The 17,045-nt window shown below is 45.6% G+C and overlaps 1 protein-coding gene across 1 annotated transcript in view; it reads left to right on the top strand.

The window, feature by feature from the left end:
- SLC4A5 (solute carrier family 4 member 5) overlaps positions 1-17,045 on the top strand; it is a 107,197-nt gene that overhangs the window by 71,668 nt on the left and 18,484 nt on the right. Inside the window, exons 16-21 of the mRNA XM_055089270.1 lie at positions 2,025-2,083; positions 4,428-4,628; positions 7,853-7,966; positions 9,375-9,536; positions 10,335-10,513; positions 11,781-11,853. Of these exons, the coding sequence (XP_054945245.1) occupies positions 2,025-2,083; positions 4,428-4,628; positions 7,853-7,966; positions 9,375-9,536; positions 10,335-10,513; positions 11,781-11,853 (788 nt within the window). The remainder of the gene's footprint in view (positions 1-2,024; positions 2,084-4,427; positions 4,629-7,852; positions 7,967-9,374; positions 9,537-10,334; positions 10,514-11,780; positions 11,854-17,045) is intronic.

The following is a 17,045-nucleotide window of genomic DNA, read 5'->3' as shown; positions in this document are numbered from 1 at the left end:
AATTCTAGATGTTTAGGAGACTGGGGAGGGAGGCGCTAACTAGGAGGGTTTCTTTCCCAGTCCATGGGCCACTCGTTTACTAACTGTTCTATAATCCTAGTGTTACTGCAAAACCCAGTTTGACTGTGGCACACTATCACTCTTTGTCACTCTTTATCAGTAAGAGCTTGTTTCGGGGCACGCTTTTTAATCTAATCTTGTTTCCGTTGTAACTGATTTGTATTCTATTTATGGATGCTGCACACACTGACTTGGCTGCTTTCGATCCCAAGTGAGTACCACTTTGTAAACACTAGAGTTTAAAAATATTTGATACTTGGACCCTTTCTAGGATTTTCCATGTTATGGTTCTTCCTTCTTCATCTCAAAGTGGCTTTCAGATAAACCTCACAAAGTTCTCGATATAAAAGAATGGCAAAGCCTAAGTAGAAGACATCAAAAGAATGTCTGACCTGACAACCTTGGGCAATGGAAGTGCATCTACACTCACCAGGCTCAAGTGTTAGCTGGGGGTCCTGTAGCATTTGCGAGGGGACCCCTGAGTCAGCCTTCCTGCTCGCCTTCCCTGTTAACTGTGCATCATGTTCTTTTGGTCAGTAGTGTGAGGAAAGGCAGCAGATGTCCCTGATTTCTCTTAAGTGAAGCATTCTTCAGAATAATTGTAACAAAACTCTGGGTTTGTAGAACTTCTCAGAATATTCTGCCCTAGGTCAAGACTGAATTCCTTAGCCATTCCCAGCCCCAACTGCCCCCGAAGTAGGCAACATAGAAGGGCCCTGTGATCACATCCACCCCATGACAGTTTGTTAGAGGTTGAAGGAAGCTTCAGGAATAACCTCTTATTCCCTCTGGGTTCCTAGCAGGAGCTAAATGGGGTTTGCGATGCATTTAGATTATTGCCAGCAAACTGGCTGAGCCTCCTCCCTCCCTCCTTAAATCAGCTGCGGAGGAATTGCTTAGTCAGTCTTCACTTGGAGGATGAAGGCAAGGAGAACCTGGCCCTTTTCCTCTACGCATGCAGTGCAGAAGCAAGAGAGAGGCTGACCTCCAAAGCTGCCTTTTTAATAAATGGCTGCGTCCCTCAAGGAGGGGATTACAGTTCCTCTCAACTCGTCTCATGGCCCCAGAAGGGAACCCTCCTCTGCTCCACTTAGGGACACTGAGGCTGGGGCAGGGGATTGTGGACAAGCGATGCAGAGTGAACAGCTGAGAGCAGCACCTCTGGGGTCCTGATTCTCCTTCAGGTCCTGGGCCCAGGTTTAATTTTCCTGAGCTAGCATTTAATGGGCAGATTAGGGAAGATACCCAACAAGTTCTTACAGGCCCAGCTGACCTGAAAACAAACAAACAAACAAACACATATGGACAGGGCAGGAGAGAAAGGAAGTGTATGTGGAGGGGAGCAAGGAAGGGAAGGAAGCTCGTCGTATAGAGCTGGGAGGTGTGTAGGCTCTGGGCCAGCCTGCCTGGGATGGATAACGGCTCCTCCAAGAGTGAGTTGCGTGACCTTGGGCAATGAGCAGGTTACTTAGTCTCTCTGGGCCTCAGTTACCTCATCTTTAAAATGTGGAGATTTCTTGGGGATTTAGGAACTTAGCAAGATGACGTATGTAAGGGTTTGGCACGGTGCGTGGCAAAGAGTAAGTTCTTTGAAAATGTTAACTCTAAGAGCACAGACATTGGTCAAATGGGTGGTAGGGATTCACAAGGCACATTATTTACCCGCTTGTGTTAGCATCTTGTCTTGGCAGCAGTTTTTAAAGCCAGCCCTTCCGTGTCAGACAGGAGCTGTCCTAACCTGGCCCAGCTAGACTGTCAGAGCTGTGGCCCAGGCTCCCTCACACCACCCCCGCCCTCCCTGAGCAAAGTGAGGAGAGTGAAGGGTGTAGCTGCCCTCACAATGAAGGCCAGTCCTTGTCTCTAAGGAACTGGAAGGGAATGGGAAAGACTGGGGCCCGGGGTGGGGTGCAGGATCCCCACCCAGCAGTTGCTGACCCTTCCCCATGCCCTGTGCTCATCCGCAGCGAATACAACCGCGTTCAATGCCTCAGCCACGTCGCCACCAAACACCAACACTTCTCTGGTAAGTCCTTTCTTCATGCCAGACATTCAAGGGCTTATGTCTGTGGGGAGATTGAGAAGATTTGGGAAACTTAGACCAGACTTGCGGAGATTAACCCTGCTGCACACCCACACCAGGGTCACTCACAGAGCTGTGAAAATGAATATTTTAAGTATATGCTGTCAAAATCCCATGTTGCCTCATTTTATTAAATCCTTGTGCATAAACCTCCCCCTCCTCCCTCCCTCACACACACACACACACACACACACACACACAGCTGTGAAAATGAATATTTTAAGTATATGCTGTCAAAATCCCATGTTGCCTCATTTTATTAAATCCTTGTGCATAAACCTCCCCCTCCTCCCTCCCCCCCACACACACACACACACACACACACACACGACGGGGGGTGGGGTGGGGGTGGGGGTGGGGTTGAGGTGAGGAACGGTAAGTAGGGCTGTGCAAGGCTGTAAACTTTCCCGCCCATCTTCCTACCTTCTTCCTTGCCTTTCTACCAGGACTCCCAGTTCCTAACCAACAGTGCTACCCTTCAGCCCCAGAAAGCTTATTAATGCTCCCCCCTCTCTGAATCTGATCTATCCTTTGCACTCATGTGTCTCCGAGGGCCCCAGGTCTGGTCTGCCTTTCCCAATAATGATGATCAGTGGCCATCAGGAGAAGACACCTAGCCTAAGTGGCACTAACAGTGGGAAGTAGAAAACCAGGTGAAGGGTAGCACCTGGTCAGTGCTGGGAGGAGACTTTTGGACTTTTAGTGTCGCTAAGCTTGCCCCTTAAGTTACCCCTGCACAGGCAGCTGACTGCTCAATGGCAATTTAACCTAAGATTTTCTCAAATATCTGATTTTGAGGGAGGAAAAATGGAATCAGTCAGTGCCTATGTATGAATACTTACTATGCGTAAGGTGCTGTGTGCGGGTGATATGATGGTTCGAAAAACATCTAAGAAACAAATGTGGTCCTTGCCCTCCAACCTGCTTGTGATATGCATGTGGAGATTAACCTGAAAAAGTAACGGGCAGCACAGGTAGAGCGTGCCATGCGTCAAATATAGGTCAAATGCATCCTTCCAGCAGTGGAGGCAGGACGTACTCTGCAAACTAGAGAAGAAAGCCTCATAGAGAAAGTAGAACGTGATCTGGTCTTGAAGGTTGGGAAAGTTGGTTCCATAGAGAACAGCACATTCCAAGCCTAGGGACCAGCATAGACAGAAGGGTACAAGAGGAAAAGCACAAAATCTGTCCTGAGGACAGTGGGTGGACCAGTCCTGCTGAGACAGAGTGTGGGTGGGGCATCACACGGGGAAATCAGGAGAAATAAGTCAAGACAGAGATGTTGGGCCAGACCAGTGGTGCAGTAGAGGCACGGCTACATTGTGGGGGGCATTCCCATCGTGTTGGTCTGTTGATCCCCATTCTATTGGTCTATTGATCTAAGCAGGCCCAGGGCCAGCTCAGATTCAAAGGGGAATCACCTTTTGATGGGAGGACTGTTGATGTCACATTGCAAAGGAGTGTGGACACAGGGAGCCATGATCCACTGGGGACCGTTATTATATCAAACTACCACACTTCTCTTAATACAAACATACATTATGGCTAGTTGCAAACATCTGATTTACTTCATTATGTAGGTTCCTGAATATTTGCACATTTATTTTTCAAAATATAAATTAAAATTTATTATACATTACTCTCCTTCTATTACACTTAGGAACATATATATTAATATACATGTGTGAATATAGATATATGAATATATGTACATATACATACTTAGGAACATAAATAAGAATATATATAGGAATGTGTATTTTATATATATATATAATTGTTGTGTGTGCCCTGGATTTTAGGCATCTGGGACACCAAAGGTCAAGTGAGTGAAGTGATTAACCCAAGAGAGGTCTGACAAGGGTGGGATGTGAGCCCTTTTCCTTCTTCTATGCACACAAAAAGTGTGTGCATAGAAGAAGGAAAGGGGAGGATAAATGTGAGACACTCCAGGAAGGAGCTGTGGACAGGACCCATGGTTGATTGACTGAGATGGGAGCCAGTCCTGCACTTTTCCTCCTCACTCACAAAGCAGTACACCCTAGAACACAGTGAAGAAGCACATGTCAGCTCCTAACCTTCCCAGGGAACCTCCTGCTTGTCATTCCTTGAAACAGCCTGTCCCCAGGACCATCACTCTGTTGCTGGGCACTATCATGGGGCAGGAGGGATGGGGCCCCTTGGAGGGTGGGAGGGGTGCGTGGGCTGCCTGGAAACTGCAGTGGGGAGGAAACAGCTGACCTCCCAGGAAGGCCCTGACTGTTTCTCTCCTGTCTTGGTCTCCAAGTACAACCCCCTTAACCTCACAGCGTTGGACTGGTCCCTGCTGAGCAAAAAGGAGTGTTTGAACTATGGTGGGCGCCTACTTGGGAATTCCTGCCAGTTCATCCCAGACTTGGCACTCATGTCCTTCATCCTTTTCTTCGGGACATACTCCATGACCCTGACCCTGAAGAAGTTCAAATTCAGCCGCTATTTCCCTACCAAGGTAACTTCACCCTACAGTCAGACAGTTCACATTGAAGCCACCACTGAGTCCCTGAGAGGGTTCTGGTCCATCTGATGGAATGGACACCACATCAGCACTTGCTCACTGAGGTTTTTTCAAGTTAAGAGCACAGACTTTGGATCAGAGAGAACTGGCTTCCCTTGTTGTCAAGCCCCATGACAACACTTGATATTGTCAGACTTTTATCTTTAGCCTAGTATATATTGTGGGTTTTTTCCTTTTATTTCCCCAATGACTAATGAAGTTGAAAATCTTGTCATGTGTTTAATGGACATATGACCATTGACTGTTTTTTTTATACTGAGTTGTAATTTTAAAAGAAGTGACTTATAAAGAAGTCACTTTTATTTTTTTTAAGATCTTTATTGGAGTATAATTGCTTTACAATGGTGTGTTAGTTTCTGCTTTATAACAAAGTGAATCAGCTATACATATACATAATATCCCCATATCTCTTCCCTCTTGCATCTCCCTCCCTCCCACCCTCCCTATCCCACCCCTCTAGGTGGTCACAAAGCACCGAGCTGATCTCCCTGTGCTATGTGGCTGCTTCCCATTAGCTATCAATTTTACATTTGGTAGTGTATATATGTCCATGCCACTCTCTCACTTTGTCCCAGCTTACCCTTCCCCCTCCTCGTGTCCTCAAGTCCATTCTCTAGTACGTCTGCACCTTTATTCCTGTCCTGCCCCTAGGTTCTTCATGACCATTTCTTTTTTTTTTATATTCCATATATATGTGTTAGCATACAGTATTTGTTTTTCTCTTTCTGACTTACTTCACTCTGTATGACAGACTCTAGATGACCATTGACTTTCTTCTTGTAAGAGCCTGTTTAAATCTCTTGCACATTTTCATCTGGGTTGTCTTTTTCTTTCCAATTTGCAACTCTTTATATATTCTGGATAGAAACATTTTTGTGATCATATGTGTTGCAAATATCTTCTGCTCTATGACTGGCCTTTTTACTTTCTTAATGGTATCTTTTGATTAATGGAAATTCTTAGCTTCACTGTAATCAAATATATCCAATTTTTCCTCAAGGAAAATACTGGATAGACGATATTCTCCTATGGTATCTTCTAAAAGCTTCATTGTTTTTCCTTTCATGTTAAATCTATAATCTACCAGAATTGCTTTTGACATATAGTGTGAGTGAGTGTTTGTTTTTTATTTAGATAGCCAATTGTTCCAGCACTTTTAAATTTTATTTTTTTTTTACAAACTAAAGAGGAAATTTTATTTACTTAGGTAACATTGGTTTATAACATTATATAAGTTTCATGTGTACATTATGTTTATACTTTTTTTTACATCTTTATTGGAGTATAATTGCTTTACAATGTTGTGTTAGTTTCTGCTGTACAACAAAGTGAATCAGCTATATGCAGACATATATCCCCTCCCTCTTGAGCCTCCCACCCACCCTCCCTATCCTACCATCTAGGTCATCACAAAGCACTGAGCTGATCTCCCTGCCAGCACTTTTTTTTTTTTAAAAAGACCATCCTTTTCCCACTACTCTGCAGTGCTTCCCTTGCCATATATCAAATGTTCACATGTGATGGGATCTGTTTCAAGGTTCTTTACTCTGTTTCACTGATTTATTTGTATGCCAATATCACAGCCCTCATTTCTAAAACTGATAATAAGTCTGTATATCTTACAGACCAAACTTTCCCTCTTTGTCCTCCTTTTTCAATAATGCCTTGGCCCTTTGTATTTCCACATAAATTTTAGAATCTTAAATTTCACCAAAATAAAAACTTATTGGAATTCTGATAGAATTATATTGACTCTAAATGTCAGTATGGAGAGAATTTACACCTTTCAAATTCTGAGTCTTCTAATCCTTGAATATGGTATATTTATTAAGGTCTTTTATTTATTTATTAAGGTCTTTTATTTATTTATTTTATTTATTTATCTTTGGCTGTGATGCATCTTCGTTGCTGCACACGGCTTTCTCTAGTTGTGGCGAGCGGGGGCTACTCTTCGTTGTGGTGTGAGGGCTTCTCATTGCGATGGCTTCTCTTGTTGCGGAGCATGGGCTCTAGGCGCACGGGCTCAGTAGTCGTGGCTCGTGGGCTCTAGAGCGCAGGCTCAGTAATTGTGGCGCACTGGTTTAGTTGCTCCACGGCCATGTGGGATCTTCCTGAACGAGGGCTCAAACCCATGTCCCCTGCGTTGGCAGGCGAGTTCTTAACCACTGTGACACCAGGGAAGTCCCTATTAAGGCCTTTTTTTTTCTCTTCATAATATTTTGTAAGTTTTGATCTTGAGGTCTTGCACATTTTTTATTAGATTTATTCCTAGGTACTTGATATTTTTTTTTTACCTATTGTAAATGCTAACTGCTATTTTAATTTCATTTTCTAACTGTTTTGTGGCTAGAATAAAGCATTTATTAATCAAAACAGCACTTGCATGTGTGAGCAACAGTTATGAAACAAGGAGGGGCACTGGGAAGATTTTTAGCAATGCTCTTCTAACAGAAACCCCATGAGCACTCTTCTAAAGCCATCTTAAATAAATTTTCTACTACTACTACTACCAATAATAATAATGATGATGATGAAAAATATCTTTGATATGAATAATTGAATTTTTTGCCAATATTTTGTAAAGACTAAATAAAAGACTTTTTGGGAAGGTTTACAAAATACAAACTGAGAAAAAATAGCGTACTTGCAACATGAATGCATCCTCAAGACAAATTCCCTCCCTTCCTTCCAACTTCCAACCAGATCATATCCCTAAGTTGCCTTTTATATAAAAATTCCAGAGCAGTGACTGCATCTGAGAATATCTATTGCCTGAAGGATGAAATAAAATTCATGTTAGTGTCATATCCTTTTATCACCACCTTTTTTTCCCCTCAAATTTATACTTACAAAGTGCCATGTTGCCACCTGGAATTTAGTGTTGCAGAGAAGAATGAGATCATACCGTTTCACAGCCATCAGTTTGGTAAAAACACAAAGGTCTTGGAAAACCAAGTATTGGAAATGAAAAGTGATGGGTGGGAGTGTCACCAGGTTCATCCAACTTAGCGAGTGACTGGCATTCTCTGAGATAGCTGAAGATGGGTCTTCTGACTCTGGAGCTCAAGCTCTCAGCAGCTCTCCTCTTCACTACTGGAGGACGGGGTCTGCCTGGAGTGGGCAGGAGCTTCTCTGACTTGCTCGTCTCTTTTCTGCAGGTTCGGGCCCTAGTAGCTGACTTTTCCATCATTTTCTCCATCCTGCTGTTCTGTGGAATTGATGCCTGTTTTGGCCTGGCAACTCCCAAGCTGCTCGTGCCAAGCGTCATCAAGGTTTGCCCAGGGGCCCTGCTCTATGCATTCTCTCCGCCTGCCCACCAGCTGCAGATCCTTTCCGCTCTATGCTGATCAAATTTTTATGTGCTCAGCCAAGTGACCACGTGGGTTCTCTGTATGCTCCACCCTTCCCACACGGCCTGCTGGGGGCGGTCCTTTGAGATAGTGGTTTGAGGATATATCCATGATGAACTCCTGCTGTGTAGCCACAGGATGGGGAAGGTGCTGGAATCTCTCCAGCCCAGCTGAAGCCCCTTGATTTCCACTTACAGGTTTACAATTCCCTCACTCATGGCAGTCTACAAGTTGGGCCACCTGCTGAAAATGATCCTTTAAAACAGTGATCCTCGGGAGTTCCCTGGTGGCCTAGTGGTTAGGATTCACTGCCATGGTTAATTCCCTGGTCAGGGAACTGAGATCCCGCAAGCCACGCGGCGAGGCCAAAAACAACAACAAAAAAACACACAAAAAACAAAACAGTGATCCTCAAAGTGTGGTCCCCAGACTAGCATCTCGCCCTCATCTGGGAACTTGTTAGAAATGCAAATTATCAGCCCCACTCGAAACCCGTGGAATCAGAAAGTCTGGGGGTGGGGTTCAGGGCTTTGAATTTAACAAGCCCTCCAGGAGATTCTAGGGCCTGCTTAAGTTTGGGAACCACTGCTTCAGAATTTCCCATTAGTCTAGATTTGGTGCCATTTGCTTGTAGCTCCGCTTGAGCCCTGTTCCCTCACAAGGAGCTCCACCCGTCTAAACTGGACTGGGAGGTACAGGTTCTAGAATTGACCCTCCCTGCCTTTGAGGGCTTGACCTTTGAAACATTATTTCAGCTTAAACATCTCATAAAGCTCATGTTGGCCTTGAAATTTAAAGTACTTCTTTCTCTGAAGTAAACAAAAGATAAACTTCAGCCCAGCTCCTGCACAGATAATCCTTTATTCTTAATATACAAGTCTAAATTAATGTTCGGTGTTTTACAGACAATTCTATAACCTCCCCAGACAGATGACTCAGAGAAGAGGCAGAAAGCATCAGGCACTGGGACCATCATTTTCTTTTTTCTTGCTGTTGGGCCTCATTTCCATTTCTTGTTAACATCTTTTGCAATTAGTGACCACAAGCTCTCCACCAATGCCCCCTGACTCTGCACCTCCCTGTTCCCCAAACAAGCCCATGGCGGCTGCAACAAATCATCTCCTTTGCTCTGTAGACACCACGCCCTTCCCAAGTCTGTGCCTCCGGGGTCTCTTTAAAGTTGCAGGTGCCTAATGTCTTAAAGGGATAAGATTGCGCTTGAAAAATACCCCAGGTGTGGGAATAGCGGGAAGTCTGGGAGAGCGGGCCAGACAACAAGTGCACCGGGACAAGGGAGAGAGAAAAGGGCCTTCTCCTTTGCTCTGCTCAGCCCACGCGGCCTGATCGAGGCTGGTTCGTGGCCCCCTTTGGGAAGAACCCGTGGTGGGTGTACCTGGTAAGCATCCTGCCCGCCCTGCTGGTGACCATCCTGATCTTCATGGACCAGCAGATCACGGCCGTCATAGTCAACCGGAAGGAGAACAAGCTGAGGGTAAGGCTGGTGCTAGGAGGAGGGGCACAATCTCTTTCTTTCCACAGAGTCAGAAGGAATGAAGGAGGGAGGAGGTGCTTCTTTCAAAATGTTGGGCCATTTGTGAAGCAAAATATGAGGGCAGAAGACTGGAGTTCCAGGGGTGGGGAGAATGTGACCTCCAGATGTGGGTAAGGCCAGAAGGGCCAGCGGGGAGGCTCCAAAGACCAGGACCAAGCCCAGGATGGGCCACTGGGCACGGCTCCTTGCTTCTCCCAAAGTGTCCCTCCCGCTCTGTCTCCTGAAAGTGAACTTGGGAGTCTGAACAGATCCTAACAAGGGCATTTTGACCCAGAACCATAAGGCAGAGGAGCATCCTTAGCCTTCCTGGCCCCGCCAGCTGTCCTCCCTGCCTCTGAGTCTGAGGAGACTCAGGCTACTCTCTCCCCCATCCCAACCTGGATCACTCTAGGCTTGGTCTAGGCCTGCCCCACCTGGGACCCCTCATTAGGGAATTATAGAGATACTGGGCTGCTGGGTAGGAGACCTTCTTCCCAAGGACCCCTCCAAGCCTGGACACCCCTCTCCTCCCTTCCCTGCATCAGTTCCCTGGTTCACCAAACCCTGGGGTTGGGGAGGCCTGATCACCTCAGGCTGGCAGTCCTCTCAGAGTACTGTATAGAAGCCCACGGGGAGCCCTCAAAACATGTTGCACAGAGTGGCTGCCTTGGGAGAGTTCTGTCTCCCCCACCCCACCCCAGCAGGTGGTTGGGAACAGGCTCCCTAGACAGCTTCCCCCCTCCCACTCTGCCCCTGCAGAAGGCTGCCGGCTACCATCTGGACCTGTTCTGGGTGGGCGTCCTCATGGCTCTCTGCTCCTTCATGGGGCTCCCCTGGTACGTGGCTGCCACGGTCATCTCCATTGCCCACATCGACAGCCTCAGGATGGAGACGGAGACCAGCGCCCCTGGGGAGCAGCCGCAGTTCCTGGGGGTCAGGTAGGTGGTGGTCAGGGCCTGAGGACCCCCTGGGCAGGAGTGGTCAGATTGGGGGCAGGTTTTTCTTACCATCAAGGTATTTGGGTGAATAGGGCCCCTTCTCTGACAACCCAGGAACCACAGGGATAGGAGTGATATCCCTGAAGGGAGGCAAGAGGAAGATGAAAAGTCCGTTTTAAGTGGTGCTTTTTTCTTAATAGATTCCAGTCAGTACACCCCAGCCCCTACACATGCTCTTGCCTCTCACCTGTATAGGCTGCTCAAGAGTTCCCACAGAGCCCCTTCTGACCTGACTCTTTGTCTCCTCTTCAAGACTCCCTAGCCAGGCCGTCCCCCAGATCCCCCAAAGCAGGGTTCGGGTCCTGCTCAATCTCCATTCCTCCAGAAAGCCTTTCCAGGACCACTCCACCCCCTGGGCTGTGGCCCATGGCCTGTCACTTCCGTTCCTTCACCCGCCCCTCCTCTCATGCGAATGTTTCAGGCAGGGAAGCGCATCTTCCACCCCTTAGGACCTCTGGGGTGAGCCCACATCAGACCCTGGCATTCTCATACATGGCTGTCCTAAGAGCTTCTCCTCACTACGTCGGAATTCCTGGGCTTCCCAGCCGGCCCTGAGCAAGGTTCCTATGGTCAGGGCAGGGTCCCCTCCCCAGCCCCTGAGCCCCAGATGGCTGGGCCTGAGCAAGCTGCCCCAGAGCCCCAAGCTTCCCCTGGACTTGTGCCTGGGTCTGAGCACTCCAGAAAACATACCTGCCCTCCAGCCCCTGACACCTGCTCTGCCAGCAGCCAGGGCCCCTTCCCCTAAATCCTCATCAGTCATGCCCCACAAGCATGGGATCTTATTATAATCAAAGGGCAGGGATAATAAGCACTTCATATCCCACTTCATCCTCACGACAACCCCTGAGGTGCGTGCCATTAGTTTTGTTCTACTAATGCTGAAGACATTTAGGGCCTTGCCCGATGCCACACAGCTAGTAAGTGGCAGAGCCAGGATTCAACGCAAGTTGGTCTGGCTCAAGCACCCCCTGTTAGCCACTGCACTGGATAACCTCCTGAACACCCCTACAAATGCCCTCACCTCAGTTGGATTCCCTCTCTTCCCATGTGCCGGGCAGCTGGTCCTCAGGTCACTGGTTTACTCTCTGGAATGGGGCAGCAAGGCAGAAGCCAGAGCCTCGGACACAACCTTCAAGTGCCCACAGAGGGCTGGAATGGTCATGGAGCATCTCCCAATCCACCCTGACCATGTGTTCTTTTCTGCCAGGGAACAGAGAGTGACCGGCACCATTGTCTTCATCCTGACAGGGATCTCTGTCTTCCTGGCTCCCATCCTGCAGGTGAGGCTCTGCACTCTCTGCTAGGGCCCTGTCCGCCTGAGAAGGCACTGAGCCGATGCCTCAGAGCGGGCAGCAGCCTCCCCACAAGGCCCCTAAAAAGGCAGGATCCTATTAGGCCAGACAGGTTTCATCATTATTACTGTTTTCTGTAATGTTGCATCCTTTATTATCAGCACCAGGCCATCCTCACTGCTCTTTCCCACCCCTCCCAGGGTCCACCCTCACCTTTCTGAAGGACCTTCCCACAGACATTTCTGCCACTATCCATCCTTGCTTAAATCAGTAGCTTCTCAAGCTGGTTGTGTTTCCACGTTGTGGTTTATGGCCTCCTTGCTCACCTATTTTCTGAAGTTTAAAACTTGCAGAGGGGAGGGAGGCTTCTGTCATTGTTCTTGGGGCCTGTTTTCTGCTCCTCTGTCTTGCATGTCTTGGGTGCATAAGTGATTTTTCCCACACTGTTAGAAGCCCCTCTTGCTCATGTCCTTCCAGATCAGCTGGAAGAGATGATAGCAATGGGGTGTACATTTGGAGCATGGGTCCCCCACAAAGGCTTTCCATTCCAGCCACTCACCTGTTGTATTAGTCTGCTCTGGGTGCCATAACAAAAGGCCACAAGCTAGGTGGCTTAAACAATAGACGCTTATGTTCTAGAAGTAGATCACGGTCTTTCCTCATGTGTGCACGTCTGTGTCCTATGTAATGTGTCCTGTGTCTCTTCTTATAAGAACCAGTTGTATTGAATTAGGCTTCATCCATATGACTTAACTTTACCTTAATTACCTCCTTAAAGGACCTATCTCCAAATTCAGTCACATTCTGAGGTACTAGAGGTTAAGACTTTAACATATGAATTTGCCTGGGTGGGGGTGTGGGGGTTGGTTAAGGCGCAATGGCTCTTTGGCAGCCTCTCCGCAAACGTAGACATTCCCTGGCCATTTAAAATACTCTTTTAAATAAACAAAATGCCTGCCCCCCACCCCGTATACAATCTGTTTCCTGCAAAGTGGAAACATCCGTTAAAAAAAAATCCCCAAACTCAAACCTGTTTGGTTGTGCCCAGCACCAGTTCTCAAGCCAGAAATATTTTCCATTGTAAACAAATCAATTAACATCATGGTTCTTTAGTCTTTGTTTTTTTTACACGCTTACCGCGAATGAGCTTGTAAAAAGATATTCAAAGGGAAAAATAGCTGCAAAAGATTGGGTGACTACAACTTAGCTTAATTCAAGAAAGGAAAGCCTTCTGAAGGCATTAAGGGAAAGGGCCACTGACAGATCATGTCGCGGAGTCTTAACCACTGCGCCACCAGGGAAGTCCCCTGCTGCAGTTTTCGGCACAAGTGTTGTAACTTCCAAGCTGTAGACTGTATTTCTGTATTAATTTATGCATCTTATAAAAACAAATGGCGGGGGCTTCCCTGGTGGTGCAGTGGTTAAGAATTCGCCTGCCAATGCAGGGGACACGGGTTCGAGCCACGGTCTGGGAAGATCCCACATGACGCGGAGCAACTAAGCCCGTGCGCCACAACTACTGAAGCCCGCATGACGAGAGCCCGTGCTCCACAGCAAGAGAAGCCCAAGCACTGCAATGAGGAGTAGCCCCCACTCACCGCAACTAGAGAAAGCCCGCCTGCAGCAACGAAGACCCAAAGCAGCCAAAAATAAATTAATTAAACTTTTTTTTAAATGGGGGAATTCCCTGGCAGTCCAGTGGTTAGTTAGGACTTGGCACTTTCACTGCAGTGGTCCGGGTTCGATCCCTAGCAGGGAACTAAGAGCCTGTAAGTCTCCCAGCACAGCCAAAAAAAACCTAAATGGGCTCTATAAATAGGATAAGATGCCAGATATGGGGAAATATTCATTATTGCTTTGGCTGTCATGAAAAAGTTTTTCTGGGGTTTATTATAGCTCCAAATGCTCTGATATTGTCTTTGCATTCAATCACAAAAGGATATGAAAAATTTGCCTGCTCATGTTCTTTTACAGTGAGAGGAAATATATATATAATCATTTTATTTAACCACTAATCCATTTGATAAGTTTTATAGCATGGAAGACATCTAGATTTTTATTGATCATAAGATTTAAGACTTCTGATTTGATTGTATCAAGGTATATATCAATGCTTTCAAAATTGTTAGGTGATTAAAGCATTATCACTAGCTGACACCAGTACTAAATATTAGATTGATTTTAGGTAAAGGAGAGATATTTGGTGTAGCCAGTTAAAGAAAAATACAACTTAATCCAGATCTGAATTCTTAGATTTAATCTCAGAATTTATTTCCAATCAAGAAAAATTTCCATAAAACTTGTTTAACTTTTTGCAACTGTAAGTTTGCCTAGTTCTGTCAAATTAGGCATAGCCAAGTACTAGACTCATAGAGAACTTACATTAGAGAGCTGTCTACCCAAGACCATACTCTAGTTGAAATTTTTAATTCTTCTTCATGTAGCCAACAGAAGAGAGGTCCCCCGATGCTACATTTTTAGGGGGTGCAAGTTGGATCCTAGTTACTAGTGGTTTTATTTTTATTAATTTTTCTATATCACTTATTAACTTCACCTATTTTTGTACCAGTTCCTCCAGTAGATTTCTGTTCCAGGGCTTCTCAAATTTTAATGTGTATTCAGAACTAGAACAAAAAATTTCACAATTTGTATGGAAACACAAAAGACCCCGAATAGCCAAATCAATCTTGAGAAAGAAAAACAGAGCTGGAGGAATCAGGCTCCCAGACTTCAGACCATACTACAAAGCTACAGTAATCAAGACAGTATGGTACTGGCACAAAAACAGAAATATAGCTCAATGGAACAGGATAGAAAGCCCAGAGATAAACCCACGCACATATGGTCACCTTATCTTTGACAAAGGAGGCAAGAATATACAATGGAGAAAACACAGCCTCTTCAATAAGTGGTGCTGGGAAAACTGGACAGGGCGTTCAGGATGGCATCTGTGATGTTGGAGCAACCAGAGGCACAGAGGGACTGTAACTTATGGCACCCTCTGCATATAGTAATGAGACCTTCATCTGTGATTTGCTAAAAAAAAAAACGAGGGAAAAACCCATAGTTATTAGTAACTTAGCAGAAGATAGAGAAAAAAGTTACCTCTGTGAAATAAGTGCCAAAAAGAAATAAAAGCAGATTTGATATTAACCATGTAGCAGACCTAAAAGAAAATGAATACACTTTGTTTTTTCCTCCCAGTTCCTTTTGATTTAGTTTTCAAGAGAATCTGTGCTCATTTCTGGTGCAAAGGGAAGAAGGTATAACAGGGTTCTTTTAACCTAATGGGACTGACAGGACTGGGAACAGATGGGGTGCATCATGGTGTAGGTTCAATTAAATGATTTTAAAACCTAGAAAACAGATAAAAACAGCAGTATTTTAATAGTATAAATGCATTTACAAGTTCAAAATTGATACTGATATTAAGTTACTTTAAAAAAATGAAAAAAATGAAACAACCTGTGGATCATAGCTGTAATCTCATATCGACCATAAATCCATTTATTTCTAAATTTTAGTTTTATAATATAAAGACTATCCTACATGGAAACAACCTAAATGTCCATCAACAGACGAATGGATAAAGGAGATGTGGCACATATATACAATGGAATATTACTCGGCGATAAAAAGGAACAAAATTGAGTTATTTGTAGTGAGGTGGATGGACCTAGAGTCTGTCATACAGAGTGAAGTAAGTCACAAAGAGAAAAACAAATACCGTATGCTAACACATATATATGGAATCTAAAAAAAAAAAAAAAAAGGTCATGAAGAACCCAGGGGCAAGATGGGAATAAAGACGCAGACCTACTAGAGAATGGACCTGAGGACACGGGGAGGGGGAAGGCTAAGCTGGGACAAGGTGAGAGAGTGTAAAATAGATAGCTAGTGGGAAGCAGTCACATAGCACCGGGAGATCAGCTCGGTGCTTTGTGACCAGTTAGAAGGATGGGATAGGGAGGGTGGGAGGGAAACGAAAGAGGGAGGAGATATGTGGATATATGTATATGTATAACTGATTCACTTTGTTATAAAGCAGAAACTAACACACCATTGTAAAGCAATTATACTCCAATAATAATGTTAAAAAATTTTTTAATGTGTATTAAAAATCACCTGGGAATCTTGTTAAATGAAGATACTGACTCGGTAGGTCTGTGGGGGGGCGCCAAATTCTGCATTTAAAAAAAAAAAAAACATTAATTTATTTATTTGGCTGTGCCAGGTCTTAGTTGCGGCACTCAGGATCTTTAGTTGAAGCATGCAGGATCTAGTTCCCTGACCAGGGATCAAATCTGGGCCCCCTGCATTGGGAGCATGGAGTCTTAACCATTGGACCACCAGGGAAGTCCCCCAAATTCTGCATTTTTAACAAACTCACCAATGGTACCAAATCATGCTGGTCCAAAGATCACACTTTGAGCAGCAAGGAACAAAATCACCCCCCACCCCTCTCTCCGTATCAATGGATGGTTAGACTGATATTAGATACAGTGATGTTTATTAGAGGATCAGTGATAATGTTTCAGGAAGGGGGACCCCTTCCAGGGCCCCAAGAGTGGGCTCTTGTCTAACACGTGGAAATGAATTGTCTGAGGAGATACACATGCTGACAAAGCAAGAGACTTTATTGGGAAGGGGTGCCCGGGCAGAGAGCAGCAGGTTAAGGGAACCCAGGAGAACTGCTCTGCCACATAAAGTCTCAGGTTTTATGGTGATTGGGTTAGTTTCTGGGTTGTCTCTGGCCAATCATTCTGACTCAGGGAACTTCTTGGTGGCACGCGCATCGCTCAGCCAAGATGATTCCAGTGAGGATTCTGGGAGATTGGTAGGACATATGGATTGGTGTCTCCTCTCTCCTTTGAACTTTCCCGAATTCTTCCTGTTGGTGGCAGCTTATTAGTTCCTCGTTCCTTACCAGGACCTCCTGTCGTAAGATGACTCACGTGAGTGGCTACTATCTTGCCTGGCCAGGGCTGGCGGCTTCAGTCAGTGTTTCCCCTAACAATAATCTTCAGTCCTTCCATCACCAATTTGCAAATATTTGGTTATCTTGCCAAACGAGGGCACTGAGGGATGAAGTGACCATGTATCTGAGGGGCAGCATAAATGGCTTACACACTCAGTTCTGCGGATTCTCAGTTCATCCCAATCCCCAAAGGTTTTTGTTT

This window comes from Physeter macrocephalus, chromosome 12, assembly GCF_002837175.3.
Source record: "Physeter macrocephalus isolate SW-GA chromosome 12, ASM283717v5, whole genome shotgun sequence".
Taxonomy (NCBI): domain Eukaryota; kingdom Metazoa; phylum Chordata; class Mammalia; order Artiodactyla; family Physeteridae; genus Physeter; species Physeter macrocephalus.
This window is presented reverse-complemented; position numbering and strand designations above follow the sequence as displayed.